The sequence below is a fragment of the Astyanax mexicanus genome, chromosome 23 (genome assembly GCF_023375975.1).
Source record: "Astyanax mexicanus isolate ESR-SI-001 chromosome 23, AstMex3_surface, whole genome shotgun sequence".
NCBI lineage: Eukaryota > Metazoa > Chordata > Actinopteri > Characiformes > Acestrorhamphidae > Astyanax > Astyanax mexicanus.
Window position 1 is genome coordinate 7569877 of NC_064430.1, and position 22959 is coordinate 7592835.

General features: G+C 37.8%; 1 protein-coding gene across 1 annotated transcript in view; it reads left to right on the top strand.

Moving 5' to 3' along the window:
• Positions 1-19883, top strand: part of lgr4 (leucine-rich repeat containing G protein-coupled receptor 4) — a 111210-nt gene extending 91327 nt beyond the window's left edge. Inside the window, exons 8-18 of the mRNA XM_049471233.1 lie at positions 473-544; positions 638-709; positions 2098-2166; positions 3956-4027; positions 6503-6568; positions 7952-8023; positions 8144-8215; positions 9645-9770; positions 10528-10628; positions 11316-11372; positions 11883-19883. Coding sequence (XP_049327190.1) covers positions 473-544; positions 638-709; positions 2098-2166; positions 3956-4027; positions 6503-6568; positions 7952-8023; positions 8144-8215; positions 9645-9770; positions 10528-10628; positions 11316-11372; positions 11883-13270 — 2167 coding nt within the window. The 3' untranslated portion in view covers positions 13271-19883. The remainder of the gene's footprint in view (positions 1-472; positions 545-637; positions 710-2097; positions 2167-3955; positions 4028-6502; positions 6569-7951; positions 8024-8143; positions 8216-9644; positions 9771-10527; positions 10629-11315; positions 11373-11882) is intronic.
• The last annotated feature ends 3076 nt before the right edge of the window (positions 19884-22959 follow it).

Below are 22959 nucleotides of genomic sequence, written 5' to 3' on the forward strand. Positions count from 1 at the left end.
TGTTTGTTTGTTTATTTATTTATTTGATTTCCTATTTAACCTTTTGTCTTTTTAGATTTTTATTTTAGTTTTATTTTAACTTTTTTATTTTATTTTATTTTCATCTGTAGTTTACTTCTCTGTATTATTATTATTATTATTATTATTTTGTTTTTCTATATTATTCTAATTATATTACCAGTTTATAATAATATTTTAAGTTTACTTTGTGTTGAATCTTTTCATTGCTTTTGATTTTATTTAAAAATATTCCTCTTTCTTAAAAAAAAATTTAATCGTCATTTTAGTTTAACCTGAATAGTTTTCTTTTTCAGTTTCTTTAATTTGTAAATGTTATGCTGCATTGAAAATGAGGGTTACCCTCAGTGTTTTGCTGAGTGAAATTAAAGACTGATTGGTTGAAACATTATAAATGGTTTTAGAACAGTGGATTTAATTCAGTTTCTCTCTTTTATTTCCTTCACTTTTACAGGGGTTTTCATACCAACAGTATAGACACCATTCCAGAGGGGGCTTTTCAGAGGAACCCACTGCTGCGCACCATGTAAGTGTGTTCTGATACAAAAACTCATAAATATTCACAACTTTTTCTATTATATTAGTTTTTATCAGCTTTAATTTCTCTCTCTCTCTGCAGTCACCTGTATGATAACCCTCTCTCGTTCGTGGGAAGGTCAGCGTTTCAGAACCTGTCGGACCTGCACGCTCTGTGAGTGAACATGTTATTATACATTCTGTATTTTAAACTTTTACTCTTAACCTCAGGGCTGAACAGTGTTGAGTAAACATAGTGTAATCTTCTAGTTCTGCTAAATACAGTACTGTGCAAAAGTTTATGCACCTGTAGAAAAGGCAGTTGATGAGTCTCTTATTTTAGCACTTAGTGATTATTGGCTTTTGAGTAATACATTAATAATAGAAATAGAGATCCACACAAATAATAATTTTTAGTCAAAACCCAAACATTGAAAAATTAAAAATATTTATTGAACTCCTAATATTTTATATATATGCAGACATACCATCACAGACCTTCTTCCAGATTCTTCTTCCATTCTAGTCATGATTTTACCTCAGCAGTGTTATTCTAATCATGATTTTACTTCAGCAGTGCCATCCTAATTATGATTTCACGTCAGCAGTGTTATTCTAATCATGATTTTACTTCAGCAGTGCCATCCTAATTATGATTTCACCTCAGCAGTGTTATTCTAATCATGATTTTAATTTATCAGTGCTATCATAATTATGATTTTATTTCAGCAGTGCTATTCTAATCATGAGCTTACCTTGGTAATGCTATTCTAATCATGATTATGTTTAGGTTTAGGTGAATAAAAAACAGATGTACAGTATTTACAGCATTTGTTACTTAATGATGTTTATTACAGAGAGCTTCTAAGTCTATGTCAGCCATTCATTTATTCATTTGTTTATTCATTCATTCTTTTGCTCCTCAGCTGAAATTCAATTGGATTACAAGCTTAAATTAATAGTTTTAAATTCATTGATGATAATTATGATTAAATATGATTAATTTAGATTAATCCATCACAGAGCATGTAATTAATTAGATTACTTTTAAAATCACATTTTAGGTTTTTATTTATTAAAAATATATATAAAAAAGGTAAAAAATATATATATATATATAAGAATATTTATATATATGAATATTTATATATATAAGAATATATTATTCATTTGAAGGGGTGCTACAGTTAGAATAGGTTGTATGCAGATTGTGGGTCATGTTAAGAAGCTAATGTGTTTATATGAGTTATTTTCTGTCATTTTCACTGTAAAGCTCGTCTGCATCAGCTAATGTTCAGATGGATCATAGAACACATTTACACAAATATGATTTGTCAGAGCGCTCATTTCCATATCACAGCCTTTTGTGATTATTAATATTGCAAAAGCAAATATCACAACTGTGATTAATAAACTTAATATATTTTAGTGCTAATTTATCCTGGAATAGAGCCTTACCAGTTCACATCCCACACCAAGCCACTGTACGGGTCTTTCTCTGTCATTCTTTAGTCATCTCTCTCTCTCTCTCTCTCTGTGTGTGTGTGTGTGTGTGTGGTCCAGAATGCTGCGTGGAGCCAGTATGGTGCAGGACTTTCCCAGTCTGGCTGGAACTGGGAATTTAGAGAGTCTGTAAGTTCCTCCAAACACAAATATACACAGAATACGGTTTATTACAGAGTAAATAATGCATCATGTATTTAGACTGGAATAGACTGCAGTGTATTATTGCTGTGCCTTCACATAAATATATTATTTATTTTAATCATCCTCATATTTATTATGATTTTATGTGCAAGCTGAAATTAGGATATGCTTTAAAGGAGCACTAAACCCCCTACACTTTGCTGACTCCACCCTCAGCTCAAATTTGAAAAAGGCAAAAAATGGGAGGGGTAGTTTAGGAGGGGCACTGGATGATGTATGGGTTTAGAGGTTGGGCAAAAGGGACAGTAAGCTGATTGGCTGAGCTGCAGCAGCAGCAGTGTACCTCTGATAGCAGTGAGACGCAGATACTCTGGTTGGACGTCAGCAGGGGGCGGGAATTATTATATATTATTGATTGACTGATTAATTTGCATATTGTGATGTGTCTGCGAACCAAAGTACAACACACGGACACCTCACCTATAGCACAGTTGAACCTGAGAGGGCGCTACAGAGGCAGAAATTAGCACAATAAAAGTGTTTTTTAAAGGTTAGAAAATATTTATATAAAATGTAAGCAGGACTGGTATGTTTTATTACTTCAAAAAACACATTTCAGCTATTAATAAAAAAAATATATATATGGTTTTGGGTTAAGTGGCTCTTTAACTTACATGTCACCTTACAAATGCAATGTCCTGAAATACTGAATATCACCTATTGTAGATCTGTGTCAGGTGGCTTATTTACAATAATAAGAGAGAGGAGGGAGTGAGACAAAGTTAGTTATGAGATTTAATACATATTTAATGCATAAATACACAGTAAATAATCTACCTTCTGAAATGACAGTAATTAAATGCAAATTCTATAATGTATATTAGTCCACTCATGATAAAATCTTGGCAAAGTATAAGGAAGAACTTTCATTTTCATATTATGTCAAGAATTGATGAAGTGAAGGACTTATTTCTATATTGCATAAACAATATGTTACAAAGAAACTCTTTAATCTTTATAGAAAAGCATGGCCAGTGTGTAATAGGATGCACTCTAAAATTAGCGTGACCAAAGCCATCTGTATATATCGGTAGATATTAAATTCAAGAACAACTCAACTAAATTAAGAAAAAAAGTACTTTAATTACTTTTTAAAAGTACTTTGATCTTTTAAATAAAGGTCAGTCAATCCGAAACATTTCAAAAACTTTTTAAATATCCACAAGTGCCGTCATCACAAAGATGATCAAAAATGTTAGGATGATTAAACTGGCACTCATTAGGACCCAGAAAAGGAAGAGCGAGAGTTTTCTTTGTTGTACCGGATAGGTTCATCAGAGTTTTCAGCCTCAGAAACCACATGTTTACAAACAGCTCCCCAGATAAGAGCATCTAAATACTTCATTATTTGTATTTTGTATTTAAATAAATACTTTTCAAGTTACTACATGATTCCTGTTTATGTGTTCCTCCATATTATTATTAATAGTAAAATGGACTAGAACCGAACTTATTATACATGTATTGACATAGATTATATAGAAAATATGTAATTGGACAACTATACACAATTAATCCTTTAAAAAATTATAGGAATGTCTGTCAGGTAACTGCAACCTCAATCATTGCGGATTCACCAAGAAAGCATAAGCATAAGATGAGTAATCAAGTAAAGAGCTGTAATACAAGAAAAAAGCTGTTTGTGTTTTCTACAGTCTTCTTACAGCATAGTTTTAAATACTGTGTAATGTAATGTAATGTGTTTGTCCTGCAGCACGTTGACAGGAACTAAGATCAAAGCCATACCTGAGGACCTGTGTGAGGACCTGTCTGTACTCCGCACACTGTGAGTTTCACCTCCAATCAGACCATGCTTATTGTATTTTTCGCACTATAAGGCGCACCAAGTTATAAGAAGTATTATGTGACACTAGTAAGGAACAGGGGTGTCGCCATGTTTTCCTTCAATTCTAATTCAACAGGTCCCACGTAGCTTGCTTTAACACAGTAAATACGCAGACTACAGTCTGATATACTTGCATCTGAATGGCGAAAGATCTAACCCTTAGCACGGTTAATGCTAATGCTGCTCCAGCAGTGCTATCTGGGGTTAGCAACAGTCTGGTTAGAGAGACTAGGAGTTTAAAATGACTGCATGCCACTGTTGTAGCTGATTTTATTTTATTTTATTTTATTTATTTATTTATTTATTTATTTATTTATTTATTTAATTTAATTATTTTTGTAAATGATCCTTGGTATGTTTTAAGTAGTTTTTTTTTATTGTTTCTTTATTTTCTTTTATTGTTTTTTAGTTATTGTTTGTTTATATATTTTACTCTTTTATGTGATTAATTTTATTTATTCATCTGTAGTTGCTTTTTATTAGTTTTATTACCTTGGATTTGATTTTTTTTTTTACTCCTACTCTTAAATTCTTTTTTTACCTTATTTATTTTATATCTTTTTTTAATAATATCTTATCTTATTAAAATGCTGTTTTTTTTTTTTTATTTAAAATTTGTTTGTCAATCCCTTCCCTATGTAATTGCTCAGCTACATTGTAAATGAGGGCCACCTTCAATGTACTTTGAGATTAAATAAGGGTTAATTGATTGCTTGATTGATTGATATAGGCCGATAACACTCACCTCTGAACGGTGAAAGAGCTAGCGCTTAGCGTGTATAACTCTGTACTTCAGCAGAGTGGCTTTACTGCCCCTTAATACCTGACTGGTAGAATTAATACGTAAGGCGCACTGACGTTTTTTGGGAAAATGAAAGAATTTTACACCTTATAGCGCGAAAAATACGGGTAAAATACTGGATAGATCATTAAGAAGCACACTTTCCTGAGTATACCTTCACCTATACAGACACGTGACCTCAGGTCAACAAGTGCAGCATCATAAAACGACACAACAGGACCATCCGTTCACACACTGACCCAGCACTCACAACTCCTCCAAACACACGCCAATCAAACTGAGCAAAACGGCATGAATTATATGTCAGTTATAACCCCAAGCACTCCATAATTAAATGCCACTCAGAAGCCCTGGAACACATAGCAGTTACGTGTCATTTATATCACACACTGACACACACACAGTTACACACACACACACACACACACACAAAATAAATCATAAACAAATGGAGGCTGTGTCCAATAATGCTCCTGACATGAAGGCCCTTCATTACCACAGGGAAAGTATAAATATTAATAGTATATAATGCAGTGATTGCAATGCATTCTCAGTGATTTTAGAGGTTGTATCTCTATTTTTTTTTTATTCATGTCAATTTATTATTATCTGATTTGGCCATATCGTAAAAAATCGTGCCTAATTTAAAAAAAAAAAAACAATAATGATAAATATTTTGGAAAAAATTTTTTTGACACCAAGTAGGGTCGGGGTAAAAAAAAAAAAAATTATATATATATATATATATATATATATATATATATATATATATATTACCACTAGTTAATTATTATAGACATTATTATTCATGAACTAATGTCTCGGTTAATTATTATGTATTTAATTTTAGTAAGGTTTAATAATGTCTTAGTTTGTGTCAATAATAATAAATAATTAGTTAATAGAATATTGAACATTTTTAAAATGTTTATTGTTTATGTTATAAGTGAACATTATTGTAAGTGTAACATGTATATATATATATATATAAACGTGTACATGTAAATTTAACATTACATAAACAACCACCTGAAGCACCGCGGCATCCACCTAGGATACCATACCAACTGCCTAGCAACAGGTTTGCGGTTGCTTGTGTACAAATGTTATTAATCACACCCAAATACTATTCAAAGGATTTCGGAAAATAATTTTATTATTAATAATTCAGCAAAATGTATCAATAAACATGCTGATATTTAACCTTGCATATGTGCATCATATCTGATAAAAATAATTTTATGGAGTTCAAATACAAGTCACTCAGTGGTAGTTTCAAGCAAACACTCACACACACACACACACACACTCTCTGTTCTCTTTAATGGTCCAGTGTGCAGTGTGCTCTGCAGCAGGGCACTGCAGAGCCAGAGCTGTGTGATGGTTAAACCCAGCTCTAATGACCTCCCAGAGGACACACACACACACACTACCTGTTCTACAGCAGTGTGTGTGGGTCTGCTGCATTGAATTTATTTTGTATTTTATTTGTATGAATGACTCTTTTCTCCAATACACTGAAAGGACTAGGTGAGATATATATAATGTGAGATATTAAATGTAATGTAATGAAATGTGTGTGTGTGTGTGTGTGTGTGTGTGTGTCCCAACAGAGATCTGTCCTACAATGAGATAGAAGAGCTGCCATCCTTCCAGGGCTGTGTGAGGCTTCAGGACATGTAAGGATCTTTTTTTTCACTCTCATCTTCGACATGTTCACCATGTTACCACTTATTCTTCCTTCTTTATCTTTAAGAAATTAATATTTATTTGAATCATGGATTCCTGACATCGTCAGCTACTACAGAATGCAAAAGTTGTGTGCACTCTGCTCATGTTACAGTGATACAAATACAATAGCAACACTTATTTAGCCATAGCAACAAAGAAGTTAACACCTGACACACAAAAGCATCCACCTGGGATACTGTAGTAACTGCCTAACAGTGACCTACCAACACCATCGGAAGCACCTTGAAACACCTTAATGACCACTTAGCAACACCATAGGGGCCACCTAGAAACACCACGGCCACCACCTAGCAACATATCATAGCGATTAACTTGTTACATCTTGGGATCATCTAACAACACCATAGGGACTATCTAGCAATCCCATAGCCACCACCTAACAACATCATAGGGACCACCTAGCAACATCATTGTGAATACCTTACAACACCATAGTGACCACCTAGCAACATCATAGGGACCACTTAGTGGTCTCATCGCAATTACCTAACAACATCACAGGGATCACCTAACAATATCATTGTGACTACTTTACAACACCATAGCAACCACCTAAAAACAACATAGGGACCACCTAGCAACATCATTGTGAATACCTTACAACACCATAGCGACCTCCTATCTAACAACACCATAGGGACCACCTTGCAATACCATTGTGACTACCTTACAACATCATAGGAACCACACCACTTAGCCACACCATAGGGACCACCTACCAACATCATAGCAAGCACCTAAAATCATCATAGGGACCACCTAGCAATATCATAGGGACTACCTAGCAATATCATTGTGACTACCTTACAACACCGTAGCCACCACCTAGCATCATAGCGATTACCTTCCAACATCTTTGGGATCATCTAACAACACCATAGCAACCACCTAGCAACCCCATAGCAACTATCTAACAACAACATGACCTAGCAACATTATAGGGACCACCTAACATCATAGGGACCACGTGGCAACATCATAGCGACCTCCTAACAACATCATTGGCACCATCTAGCAACATCATAGTCACCACCTAGAAACAACATAGCTACCACCTAGGAACACCATAGCGACTACCTTGCAACATTTAACAACACCATAGGGACCACCTCGCAACCCCATAGCAACCACCTAACATCATAGCAGATACCTTGGAACCACCTCTCAACATCCTTGCAAAAAGCTAGGAACACCATAGCAACACCATAGCAGCCACCCAGCCCAGCAAAAGCTGTTTCATCCTCTTGGCTATTCTGTCTTTGCCTCAGCAATTGCAATGTGTTTTTTTATTTTATGTTTGTGTTGTGTAGAACTCTACAACACAACCACATCCAGCAGATCGACAGAGACACTTTCCAGGGTCTGACGAACCTCAGAGTGCTGTGAGTACCCTTATCTCTATGCCTTTTAAATCAGTACAGTAGATTAAAATCAGTAAACAGGGTTTTCTGATGTTTTTCTTTGATAACTTCTGCTTATCTGTGTGTTTTAACATTGTGCAGAGACCTGAGTCGGAACCAGATCAAGCTCATCCATAGAGACGCCTTCCTCTCTCTCAGCTCTCTGACCAACCTGTGAGTCTGTTATACACCCAGAATACTCCAACACAATTCCTCTTTAGTTAGCAAACGTTTTATACCCGTCTTATCTCGCATTTGATAAAAGTACACTAGTAGCACCAAGCTATCTAAAATCAGCTATCTACCACATCTATCTAAAATACCTTATGAAATTTCTAGAAATTCCGTACGAACACCCTATTAACCACTATAATACACCATAGCAGCAACCTGAAATACCATAACATCAATAGTACCAGTCAAGTACCAAGCAATTACCAACAATCAGCTGTGAAACTATAGCTAACTCCATTAAAAACACCTGGAATGCCATAGCAGCCACTTAACAAAACTGTAGCAACAACCCAGCATCCACCTAGCAACACTATAGAAACCACCTGTGATACTGGAGACACCACCTAGGATGCCATAGCAAACATCTACAATATCATACCAACACCATCATGATCACCCAGCAACCATTGTGCATTACCATACTAACCACTAAGCAACACCATTACAACCACTTAGCAACATTGTAGCAAAACTATATCAACAACCTAGTAACACCACCCAACACCACAGTATTGATCTAACAATCATTTAGCAATACCATAGAAAACACCTGAGATATGGTAGATATTGCCTAGCAACTCCATAGCAACCACTTGGGATACCATAGCAATCACTTGTGATGGCATACCAACATCATAACGATCACCCAGCAACCATTGAGCAATACCATACCAACCACTAAGCAACACCATTGCGACCACTTAGCAACCTTGTAGAAACCACCTAGCAATAAACTAGTACACACCAACCAACACTATAGCAATCACCTTGCAACACTATAGCACTTATCTACACTGAGCAACACCACCTAGCAACACTATAGCAACAACCTAGGAAACACTAATCAACACTATAGCAATCACCTTGCCACACTATAATATTGGTCTAACAAGCCATTAGCGACACCATAAAAACAACCTAAGATACGATAGTCACCACCTAGCAACACTATAGCAACCACCTGGAATACCATAACAATAACACACGATAGCCTAGCATAGCATCACCATAATGGTCACCCAGCAACCATAAAGCAAGACCATAACAACCTAGCAACACCAACCAACAATATAGCAATCAGCTTGAAACACTATAGCACTGATCTAACAAGCATTAAGCTACACCATCGAAACCATCTGAGATATGCAATGAGCAATTATCTAGCAACTCCACCGCAATCACCTGGGGCAACCACTAAGCAACATTGTAGCAAATATTTTGCAGCTAGAATGTTTCATTTTCTTATGGAATGTAAAAGTGAAAAGTGACAGAAATATACAAAGTACAAATACTTGAAAAACAAGACAAGTATTTATTAACTATACGTTCTTACCTCCCACATCCGCTAATGCCGTTTTCTTTTCTCCAGAGATCTGAGTATGAATGTTTTAGCCAGTGTCCCCACAACTGGTCTAAACTCTCTAAACCAGCTCAAACTCACGGGCAACCCGGACATGAAGAACAGCCTGACCGCCAAGAGCCTGCCCAAGCTCAGGTGAGCCGAGCCAAGTGTCTCTGACTGATTACAGTTCACACAGGGCTCTTCCCTGTCCTAGTTCAGTTCGTTTGAATAATGAATTTTATCTCCTTTATCCAAAATCAGCTTTTCTCACAAAAACTTTCAGAAGCTTCATACAGAGGTTGGACAATGAAACTGAAACCCCTGTCATATTTGAGCAGCCTGGTGGCCGATCTTCATTAATTGCACATTGCAGCAGTAAGAGCAGAGTGTGAAGGTTCGGTTAGCAGGGTAAGAGCACAGTTTTACTCAAAATATTGCAATGCACACAACATTATGGGTGACATACCAGAGTTCAAAAGAGGACAAATTGTTGGTGCACGTCTTGCTGGAGCATCTGTGACCAAGAGAGCAAGTCTTTGTGATGTATCAAGTGCCACGGTATCCAGGGTAATGTCAGCATACCACCAAGAAGGACCAACCACTTCCAACAGGATTAACTGTGGACGCTGTAAGAGGAAGCTGTCTGAAAGGGATGTTTGGGTGCTAACCCGGATTGTATCCAAAAAACATAAAACCACGGCTGATCAAATCACGACAGAATTCAATGTGCACCTCAACTCTCCTGTTTCCACCAGAACTGTCCGTCATCACAAAAATTTATTGTGGTCTAAAACCAGGTGTTTCAAGTTTATTTTCCAACCAGAGTTTTTATGCTGCTCCATTGTAGTGATATTCACCATGTCTTGCGTTGTGTTTCTCCCTACGTGTGTGTGTGTGTGTGTGTGTATAGGTCTATATCAGTGCCCTATGCATATCAGTGCTGTGCGTTCGTGGCCTGCGACGGCACATCGAGTTCTTCTTCTGAAAGCAAGGAGAAGAGGAAAGCCTCGGGTACGAGATGTTTCGAATCTGATCCAGAGCAGTGCAGTGTTTCTGTTATCACTCAGTAGGGGGTGTATCAATAAAGGCAGCTTGTGATTTGATGTGATTTATGATACTGGGCTCACAATTCAATATTCTCACACTATTTTTCAGCAAAATTTAAATGGAGAAAAATGACTGTCAGGCCTGAGCGATCAGGAATTGTAATTACGTACGAGATAAGATTGATATTTGCTGTGTTGGGAAAGTTGGGAACTGATGAATTTCATTTTAAACATCTAGCTAACGAATTATTTACACATCGAGACACATCAAGATCTGATTTTTCATTACTGTTCACTTCAAAACCAGTGTATTATTATGGCAAATTAATAAGCTGCTTCAGAACGATTTTTTTCACAGTCTCTGCTGGAACATATACATGCTGGAATTTTGCATTGTTCAGCCCACCAGTGGCGCTACTTTATTTATTTATATATTTTAAATGTTTCTAGACATAGGGAAACAGATGTAATTGATTACCTGAATGATAACAGTATCAACAGCCATTAAACAAGTTACAGCATCTTGTATATTAGATCAATATTGGAATATTGTCTTGAGGATGAGCAGAATGAGCCAATAGCCAGCAGTGATGTTCAGAACTGTTCTGAATGTTCTTCTCTGTGTAATCTGTGTATGTATATATGTATGTAGGTGATGATGAGGAGGTGGAGAGGATTCCTCTGGTTATGCACTGTTCTCCATCTCCAGGTGAGAAACTTTAAATATTTAATATCTTAGATTTCTTGATTTGGCACACATTAATACATTAATTATATTTTGAAAGACTTTCAATTCAGTTTAAATGTATATAAATAGCGCTTTTCACAACAAATGTTTTCACAAAGTAGCTTGACAGAAATACAAGTTCAATCCTCTTATGAGTAAGAACCAACAGTGACAAAGAAAAAAAACTCCCTTACATTAAGAAGAAGAAACTTTGAGAGGAGCCTAGACTCAGTATGAGGAACCCATCCTCCTTTGGTTGACCTGGACTGCACAAACTATATGACCACAGATCAAAAACAACAGTACAGAAAGAGAGATATGGAGATATACTGTAGCTAATGTAGAAAAAACTTTTTTTTTTTCCAATTATTAAATGTTTTACCATTGGTCTGTGGCAATGATTTACTTTACTTTACTATTTATTATCCAATAATGTGATTTATTGCTGTGTGGATTTTTTAAAATTAGATTTCTAACAGAGTTCTCTTTTAGGGGCCTTCAAACCATGTGCTCACCTACTGGGCAGCTGGATGATCCGACTGACCGTGTGGTTCATCTGCCTGGTGGCGCTCCTGTTCAACTGCCTGGTACTGGCTGCCACCTTCTCCCCCCGCGCCTCTCCGCTCTCCCCCGCCCGACTGCTGGTGGCCCTGCTGGCCTCCTCCAACCTGCTGACGGGACTGTACGTGGCCGCCCTCACTCTGCTAGATGTCGTCACCTGGGGCTCGTTTGCGGCCTACGGAGTCCAGTGGGAGACGGGAGCTGGATGCCAGGCTCTGGGTGTGCTGGCCGTCTTTTCGTCAGAGTGGGCCGTCCTGCTGTTGCCGCTGGCCGCAGTGGAGCGGAGCTTATCGGTTCGGGCCCTGATGGGAAAGGCTGGCGTTCTTAGAGGAGGTGGTGGAGGAGGCGAGCGGAGAGAGGGCCGCAGAAGGTTCGGCCTGGCCGCCGGCCTGCTGGGGCTGCTGGCTGCAGTAGCTGCTTTTCTTGGCTTGTATCATGGTGCCGCCGCTGGGTCTCCGCTCTGCCTGCCCTTCTCTGGATTTCCAGGGCCAGGCTTAGGGGTCACGGTGGCTCTGGTCCTGCTGAACACTTTGGCTTACCTGCTGAGCGCTGTGGTCTACACTCGTCTCTACTGCAGCCTGGGACGGGCTCGGCTCGCCGACCCAGAACAAGCTGGTTCCGTCCGACATGTTGCCTGGCTCATTTTCACCAACTGCATCTTCTTCTGCCCAGTAGCTGCCTTTTCCTTCGCTCCCCTGCTGGCAGGAGCTGGTAGTGCGGCAGGCGGTCCGGAAATGGCTAAATCAGTCACTCTGATTTTCTTCCCACTCTCTGCATGCTTGAATCCAGTTCTGTACGTCTGCTTTAACCCCGCCTTCCGACACGACTGGCTCCGCCTAAGAGGAAGAGGCAGAGGCGGTGGAGCTTTTGATGGAAGAAACGGTAAAGCAGTTGCGGTGGGCACTGGATCCGGGGGCTCGTCCGGGATGGGAGAAAATGGGGGCTCGTCCGGGATGGGAGAGCTTGGCTATGACTGTGGGATGTATACTCAGCTTTGCGAGCATTGCGAAGCGGCACTTTTGGCCAGAACGTCTTCATCATCTGCTTCCTCGTCCTCGTCCTCATCTGCCTGCAGACATTTAGTGAAGTCTCACAGTTGCCCGGCACTCGCGGGCACCGAGGCTCCGTGCCCGAGGGCAGAGGGCTGCTGGGCAGACAGCGGCACTTTGTGGGCGCAGTCGGAGTACGCGGACGAGGGCGACTCGTTCGTTTCGGACAGTTCCGAGCAGGTGCAGGCATGCGGACGGGCTTGTTTCTGCCAGAGCCGAGGCCTGCCGTTAGTACATTACTCTTACAACATCCCTCGCGTTAAAGACTGAGCCACACACAGAGCAGGGCTGCACATTCTATTGTTTAAGCCAAACTTTTAACATGACATCGGCCTTCACAATATGCAAATGAGCCTCTAACCAATCACTGAATGTTTTCTCCAGTGCTGTGAGCATCCTGACCAGTGGACGGACGATTGAATGATTCAAGACATTCGTCACAATGAATTGCAAGGCATTTCACAGTATGTAGCAAATAGGCAAACGTAATGCCAATTATGAAATGATGTCCATCCATGATATGATATCGTGCAGACCCGAAACACAACACAACACAACATGCAACACATATCACAGCCTTCACTTGGTCGGTCACTCACTTCTCGTGCACTACTACAGCTCGGCCACTCAGAAGCACTCAGACTCAGGACAGCCGGGGACACGCTGCCAGTCAGGAAGCACTTTTATTGTTTTATTTTTTTTTTTTTTTTTTTTGTCCAAACACACACAAGAACACAAGTGTGTGCATATATGTATGTGTATGTGTGCATATATGTATGTGTGCATATATGTATGTGTGTGTTTGTCTGGGTGTAGGGGTGTTTGTTTTGAGTGTGTGAATAGACACTGACCCCTCGTCAGGAAAGAAAAAAGGGAACTGACTACAAACAAAAGACTCACTGAGCCAAACGTGGTCAGCAATGGACTCTTTGGATTTTGCTTTCGTCTTTTTCGTTTTTTTTTTCGTTATTTCATTGTTATATGAGACCGCGGAACGCTGACCGCTGCTGACTGCCCACTCCTCACCCAACACACACAAACTCAACACAAAAAAAAACACCCAGCACAACCCAACAGCTAGTGCCTGCCTCCTGCCTCCTTCTTTTGCAAAGCACCACTTTTATATTTGCAAAGATGCTGTTTTTTCTCTTTTATTTGTATTAAGCAGGGATTAATATGCCATCTTTTTTTTAAGATGAGAAATCATTCATCTTCTTGTAATGATGTTTATTGATTGTTTTTTTTTTCCTTTTCTTTTTGTTCTTTACTGTTGTCATTCCCTGTTCTATTGACCTCAACGCGTAACAGAACCACAGCATCCTCTTCCATGTAGCAGCTTTCATACATTTATGCATATTTGTTTCTATTTTGATATCATTCATTTACTTAGCAATCCAGATTCCAATCCACATCTTGCCCTAACACGAGTCATGTCTCTGATCCAGATTTCAGTCCACATCTTAACACAACCTTGCAGTAGCCTTTTGAGCGTTTCTAGATGAGCTTATAGCATTAGCTGTTGATTTGATTGGAACAAAAAAAAGATGTTAGTTTTGAGATACAGCTCTGAAAAAAAAATAAGAGACCACTTAATGATGATGTTTTTCCTTAATTTTACCAAATTAAAAACCTCTAAAAATAATCAAGATGAAGATGAATGATCACAGCCATAGACTGTATATAAAGATGGACGCCGTGTCGCAGTTCCCATTCATTCAATGAAAATGAAGCCAAAATCTTCCGCCATTTTGGCGATTCAGAGACCAGAGTCTGCGCAGTAAAGAGACCAGAGGAGGGAGAAAGACTGTGGAGAGACCGCCTACTCATTTAAAATAACCCCACCCCTGAGGGCTGCCTCGCGGTCACAGACTGCAGAGCGGGGCGGAGCGCAGCTGACGGTCTGTTATTGGTCCCGCCCATAGGCAGCCCTTTTACCATAACCACACCTTTTTTGAATAGAGCCGAATAACGTTTTAAAAACCGAATTCTGTGGTGATATAAAAATTTAACAATATAAGCAGAGGTTACACTAGCTGTTGCATTTAAATAAAGGAGGTAGAATTACAGTATATTAGAAAAAAACGTGATTGAAAGTTTTCTGTTTTGCCATTGAAACCTATGGGAATGGGTGGAGTTACACAGCTTTCTGCAGCCGAACAACAGGGGGCGCCCGACCTGTGGTGGCTTCACTTTTAAGAGACGATGCTCTGTCCAGCTATACACAGTCTATGATCACAGCCATCAAACCAAGCTGAACTGCTTGAATTTTTGCACCAGAAGTGTAAAGCATAAAGTTATCCAAAACAGGGTGTAAGACTGGTGGAGGAGAACATGCCAAGATGCATACAAAAAAAACAGGGTTATTCCACCAAATATTGATTTCTGAACTCTTAAAACTTTATGAATATGATCTTGTTAGCAAAATCAGAGAAACTGATGTGGTCTCTTAATTATTTCCAGAGCTGTAAATCCACCTTAACCCTCCTGTTATGTTCATTTGTCAGGAACAGCAATGGTGTTCTTGGGTTAATTTGAACCGGTGTTCAATTATCCAAAAGTGTAAAATAAATCTAACAAGTAGTGTGAATATTAAATAACCAATTTCATTACTAATTATTCTATCAATATTTAGTGCAATATTGGTGTTCCTTACCACTTAACTGGTAAGGGTTCAATTAGGATGATTCACTCGTTTTTATATAAAAAAAAATACATGTTCATACTTTTTTTAAACTTTTCACTACTTCATTACTTTAAAAAGACCAACATATGAAACACAACATTGCAATTTTGTTTTAGATTGGTTGCAATTTTTTATATGTTGATTACACTAATTAAGGCAATCATAGGAAGAAGTCTTATTCTGAAAAAATGCTTTTAACTATTTTTCCTAGATCTTCAAACTTTAAAACTGATTGATTTGACTCGTAACAAAACAGGAGGGTTAATATACTGATCCAGATTTCAGTCCACATCTTAACATGACCTTGCAATAGCCTTCTAAGTGTTTTGAAGTGAGCTTATAGCATTAGCTGTTAATTTGGCTGAAAAAAGATGTTTGTTTGGAGATATTTTAGTCTGTAAATGGCAAAAAAAAACAAAACAGTTATATTGAAACTAAGCAATAAGAGTGATCTTAGTAGACTGCCCTGCACTTTTAAACACCAGAAATAACTTTTATTTTGAAAATATTTTATCAGCTAAAATACTTTTAATATTTTCTGAAAGTCCTTTATATGAAGAAACTGATTTAAGTCTGTGATGCTCAAGTCACAAGCATAGTCAATGCCATAAAATAGCCGATATGTTGCTGATATGGCACAAAACACCAGCAAACAAACAAACAAACAAAAAGTCCAAATGTAACAATGTAACAATGTGTATTATGAATATATTGTGTATTGATATCAGCGGTTGTGTATTGGAATCGGATCAGAGCTGACGAAAAAAACCCACAGATAAGTCCATGACCAGTTTTCAGTGGAGCAGAATGTAACATAGAGCATAAGCTTTTTTTAAAGCAGGAGTCCGCTCTGATACTGCCTTTTCTTCTTTTAGAAATTATGCTAATATTTAGCATTAGCCCAGCAGCCATTCCCTCAGACTGTTCAGCCTGTCTTACGCTTCAGCTGCACATGAATTCTAACAGACCCCTGACTTCCTCAGCTGAAGCCCCCCCCGGCTGAATGAACCGTATGAAGCTGGAGTCGGGAAAAAGAGTGGACAAGAATTCCAGATCTGTTTAACACCGTCCTCAGTTTAGAGCTCATTGCTTTTGGCTTTTGTAATGGTTTCTAATTTATTAACAGAAAAGTATAGAAAACACTATTTTCTGATATTATATGATGGGACAAAAAAAATCAAAGCTCTATTTTATCACAGATTGAAGCAAATTTATAGATTTTATGATAATTGATTTCCAAATTGTCAGTTTGTCAAATTAAATGGCATTTCTTTCCCTCACAGTGTACCCAAAGAACTTATTAATATATAGAATATATATTTAGATTTGTTAGTGGTGGAATACTATAATAATGCTGAAACACTTTGCATTAAGGGTTGCAAAATAAGGAATAATTAAGGAATATATTGTTTATTAATAGTCATAATGTAATATTGAGTATAATGTTAAACGTTCTTTATCTATTAGTGTATTAAAGACTGTATTCATGCAGCTGAATAATTAATTATCAATTAGTAGCACATAATCAGTGCAGTAAAGGTCAGTTCACAGATAGTATAAAAGCTGCACTAATTGCTCAAATATTTGTGGACACCCTTTATAAAGAATTTATTTGGCTTGTGGCTTGTGTTGCACCCATTGCTGACACAGATGTGAAAATGCACACTGGACAGTAGAGACAGTTACTCCAATAAAAGCATAACTCTTTATAATAAACGCTTTATAATAATACCTTTGATCTTAGATCGGATATCCCAGATATTCCAATACTTTTGTATTGAGAAGCAATAGTATCGTATTACCATATAACCAATAATTATTATGCAACTCCTAATGTTTTTAAAGTGTTCTGCATAAATATATGCAGGTGCATCTTAAAAAATGTGAATACCATTGAAAAGATGAATTTATTTCAGTAATTCAGTTCAAAATGTGAAACTCATATATTATATAGATGTATTAAACTCAGAGTGATCTATTTTAAATGTGTTTATTTCTTTTATTGTTGATGATTGTGGCTTACAGCCATTGAAAACCCAAAACTCAGTGTCTCAGACCCTGCTGGAAAATGAAATCCGCATCTTTATAAAAGTGGTCAGCAGAGGGAAGCATATGAAGTGCTGTAAGATTTTACTTGATTGCCAATTGAAATGCAAAAAAAAACTTACAGCACTTCATATGCTTCCCTCTACTGACCACTTTTATAGAGATGCGGCTTTCATTTTCCAGCAGGACTTGGCACACTGCCCACACTGTACCAAAAGTACCAATTGGTCTTATATAATATTCAGATTTTCTGAGACACTGATTTTTGGGGTTTTTCATAATTATCAACAATAAAAAAATAAATTAATTAAATTAAATCACTCTGTGTTTAATGCATCTATAAAGTTTCACATTTTGAACTGAATTACTAAAATAAAGCAACTTTTTAATGATATTCTATTTTTCAATGCACCTGTATATACATACACACACACATATATATATATATATTCATAGCTCTATTTCCCACAGCACCAACATGTCCAAAAGGCGTACATATATTAATAGATGTTCTTTATTGATTTTACCTCGATCCTGACGCTGTGTGTTAAGCTATTTCAGGCGGGACAGTGCTGGAAAGTCATCTGAACATTTTTTTGGCCAGTTTCCCTGACCCAGATTAAGCCTAAGCCTTGACTAAGCTGTGTTTTAAACAGTAAAACAACCTTTGGCATTGCAGTTTAGCCCAGGACTAAGCCTAATCCACGTCCATAAAACTTTTAGAGCTGGTCGTTTTAGTTCTAAGCCTAATGTAATGGCTCACTCAAAATCTGCATAAGCGTGTGCGTGTGTGTATATCAGTGTGTGTCAGTGTGTGTGTGTTCAAGCATTTCAGAGAACAGAAACCTTCCCATGTTTCCGTTGCTTTAGCTTTGATGCAAAATGGCACTACCTTCCTCCGGGCTTTATAAAGCACATTTGCATTCTGGCTGAATTTTAGTTCTGTTCTCATGTTAGTCTAATAAGCTCTTCCAACAGCCTGTGCTTAAAGAAATCTTTGGAGGTTAATATTTAATGTAACTGACAAATTCCAAATGTGTGTGTGTGTGTGTGTGTGTGTGTGTGTGTGCGTGTGTGTGTATGGTTAGGCCTGTCAAGATACATATGTTTATTTGGATGATATATAAGTTCAATACTAATTTTGACAAAAACATGTCATTTTTAGACTTTTGTGCATCAGCGGCCGGAGTCAGAGAGAGAGAGATTGAGCACAATTGGTTATTGTTCTCTCTCTGGGTGGGTAGAAGGCGATCTCTCCCCTCATCACTACCAAGTTGATGTTGGTAAGAACAGGCTTCTGTTAGCTGATGTATCAAAGCTGAGGCGCTGCGCTTTCCTCCAAATTATGTATTGTGATGCTACACAGTGATGATATATCGACAGCAGTTGAAAAGAGGCGGAGCCTGCCTTTATATGTATCGGAGGAGGCATGTGCTAGTCTTCGTCCTCCTGGTGTTGGAGGCATCACTAGTGCTAGGGGGAGATTAGTAGTGAGTGGGTTGGGTAATTGGACCTGTAAATTGGGAGGAAAATGGAATAAAATCATAAATAGACAGAAAAAAAGAAAGAAAAAAAAATAATTACACAATTATTAACTTTTATTTGTGGCACATTTTCAGTACAGTGAGTTTAGAATAATTAGATAAATATAATACAGTTATTGTATTGTAAAAGTCCACAGAATATATATTTTTCATGTTATTTTTCTCTCCTTTCTAGGAAAAATGTAATGTTTAATATTAAAGTCAGCTAAAATGATGAATAAATGTCAGTAAGTAATGTAATTATTGTGACAGGCCTGTGTGTGTGTGTGTGTGTGTGTCACCATGTTTCAGTATGTTGTAAATTATTATTTCTACAGGATACGTCTAATCAAGAATGGGATGCATGGTCTAACCGTGGAAGCTACCTCTGGAACTGTAGTGGCTGCCAGTAGTGCGCAGTGTGTAAGAATACTGGTGTGCTTGCTTGTGTGCGTGTGTGTGTGTGTCTGTGTGTGTGTGATTGCTCACTTTGTAAATACATGTAGTTGTACATTGTCACTGAATGAAAGTCACATTTTAGTTTTAAACCGACTGTGGGAGGAAATTGTGTAACGGTATGCGGTAATTTTTGTAAACCAAACAATATAAACTAAATTGCTTTAAAGTCTGATTCACAAGTCTGGTCTCTTACTTGTTCTTCTTATTGAAAAGCTCTGGAATATAATCAAGAGGAAGATGGATGATCACAAGCCATCAAACCACCAAACTGAACTGCTTGAATGTTTTTGCACCAGGAGTAAAGGCATAAAGTTATCCAAAAGCAACGTGTAAGACTGGTGGAGGAGAACAAGATGCCAAGATGCATAAAAACTGTGATTAAAACTGTGATAGTTATTCCACCAAATATTGATTTCTGAACTCTTAAAACTTTATGAACATGCATCTTTTTTTGTTTTTTCAGCCATTTCTCATTTTCATCTCTAAATAACAATATTTTAATGAATAGCAAAAGCACAGAAACTGAAGGATTCTCTTAATTTTCTCCAGAGCTGTGTTATGATTGTTTAAACAATTTTTTAGGAAAACTGTAATGGTATAAAAAAAAACTATCATATTTATAAATTTGGAAAAAAATGAATCATGATTTATTTTTATGATTATTTTATAACAGTGGGATCTAACAACAGAGTACAACACTGCCATCTAGTGGACAGTGTTAAAACACAACACTAAATGAACCACGGTCTGACTACAGTTTTTACTGTATTACAGAACAACATATGATGAAACTTTTATATGTATTTACGACATTTCGCTAAAACTCTTATCCAAACTCTTATTGACTTATAACAAGGTTATTCCTATTACAGAGTTGGGCTAATGTAGTGTTAGGAGTCTTGCCCAAGGACTCTTATTGGTGTAGTGCAGTATAGTCACCCAGTTCAGGAATTGAACCCCAGTCTCCCATAGGACGCGGTAGCTCATAAGCAAGCGGTGGTGTTATCCACTGCACCACACCAATAAATATATTGATATTTACTTACACCCCTAGTTTAAACTAGGGGATTGTGATGACCAATATTTAACTGAAACTATTATTTTCCATAGCAGAAAAATAATCCTTATCTAGGCTTTCTTAATTGTAACTCCACCATCAACAGCAAACCATGAACAAACCAGGTATCTTCAATTCTCAAAATGTTGAAGAGAATATTTCATTTTTAACTTCATGCCTGTTGGAGATCAGATCATCCTTGACTCTCTAAACTACAACAACCGAACATAGCATTTTTTTTTTTATTTAGCAGATGTATTAATTTCATTATAAACAAAATAAATGTTATATACAGAACATAAAAATACAAATTACAAATACAATGAAAGGCAGCAGAAAGAATAAGAAAAAATCTTATATCTGCCCCTTATTATTATTATTATTATTATTATTATTATTATTAATACTATTTGGGTGGTGGGTCATTGTTCTAAGCACTGCAGTGATTAGCACTGATTAGCATAGTGGTGGTGTATGAGGTGTTAGTAGTGTGTGTTGTTCTGGTATGAGTTAATAGAATCAGATTAAGCAGCAGTGCTGCTGGAGTTTTTAAACATCTCAGTGTCACTGCTGGACTGAATAGTGCATCAACATCGTCCTGTAGGCACTGATTAAAGACTAGAAAATAACCGTCACTGTAAACTGTGCAGCAACAGATTCAGAGCTTCTGTCTCTGACCTTACTTTATTTTATCTACAAGGTGGAGCAGCTACAGAAGGTAGGAGTGTGTAATAGAGTGGAGGACAGTGAGTGGACTCTGGGGTCCTATAGCTGTAATTCTCATCAGACCTGTTTTTTTCACCTGTTTTTCAGTCAGAGGGTAAAATCAAGTTTAACCTCTTTGTCCTTTTTTTTTTTTTAGATGGAAACTTGGATTCTGTTCAAACTGTTTCCCAACAGCAGAGGAAAGACAAAGAAGCCTTAAGCTAAATTCTAATTGAGGCCACTATAAACTACCCCAGTCATACTATTTTACATGGAAAATTAACAGCTATCTGACTTATATGATCTGATCAGGACAGAGTGCTGATTTTGTTCCTCAGTGTACAATATTAAAGAGCATATATCTTTCATTTCTCTTTGATTTTATTCATTTAATAAAAAAGCCCTACTTTTGGCCCCTTTCAGACTGGCTGGCCCTTATCCACTAAAGATCTTCTAGGTTTTTACAAATTTGACAAAAATGGTTCCATACAAAAGCAAAAATCCTTGTTTTCAAAGAAAAAAAAATCATGCATCATAGATGCTCAACTAATGTTCAACAAACATTTAACTTAATATCTGTATCTGGCTCTTCAGTCACATTGGCCATCCTTTTCTGACTTGTGACGGCATTAAGTGACTGCTTGTACTGTTTCTAGCAATAGAAAAAACAATAATAATTTAAAATCGAATTTGTGTTGCCGAACCCTCCCTGCTCTCCGCTGAGGCGACCTGCTGGAACTGTTGTGTTTTTTCCAAGCAGACCAAAACAAACCCCAGCGTTCCACGCCGGCACGCTCTCCGCCTCCGGACCCGGCTCGCTCCGGTGCGGCGGCGAGAGAGCAGGATGGTGTGAAAGAGCAGGAGCTGCCAATCAAATGCAGGGCGAGCGAGCGTGGAGAGACACCAGACAGCGCCCGGAGGGGCTGGGGCCGAGGGAATCCTAATGAAGCAAATAAAGGACTTTTTTACATCCAATTTTGTCATCTTTCTTCTTTTTACCAAAACTCTTGACGTGATATAACATGAGGGGAGGAATGGATGGATGGATGATGGTTGGGGGTGGGTGTTCAATCACTTAATTAAGGCGGGAGCTGCTCGTTTGTTCTTTTTTTTTTGCCTAAAAGGAAAAAAGTGCTTCATCACCATTAGTACTGTAAATAGCTCTTAAACTCTACTTTATAAGCTTCTCGAATGCTTGTGAGTACAGCATTTTAAGATTGAGCTTTCAGTGAAGTTTCTCCAGCACTAAGGCTGGATGCAGCAGCATTAGCATGACAAGCTCTTTCACCATTCAGAGGTGAGTATATTGGACTGTAGTCTGTGTGTTTAATCGCGTTAAAACAAGTTACGTGGGAAGAATTGCTAGCTGATAGTGCCCTGGGTTGCCAAAATACTCAGGGATGGATGGTTAGGTGTGGGTGTGTCTGGAGACAGTGCCTGGAGGGGCTGGGGCCAAAGGATTCGTAATTAAGGAAATAAAGGCCTT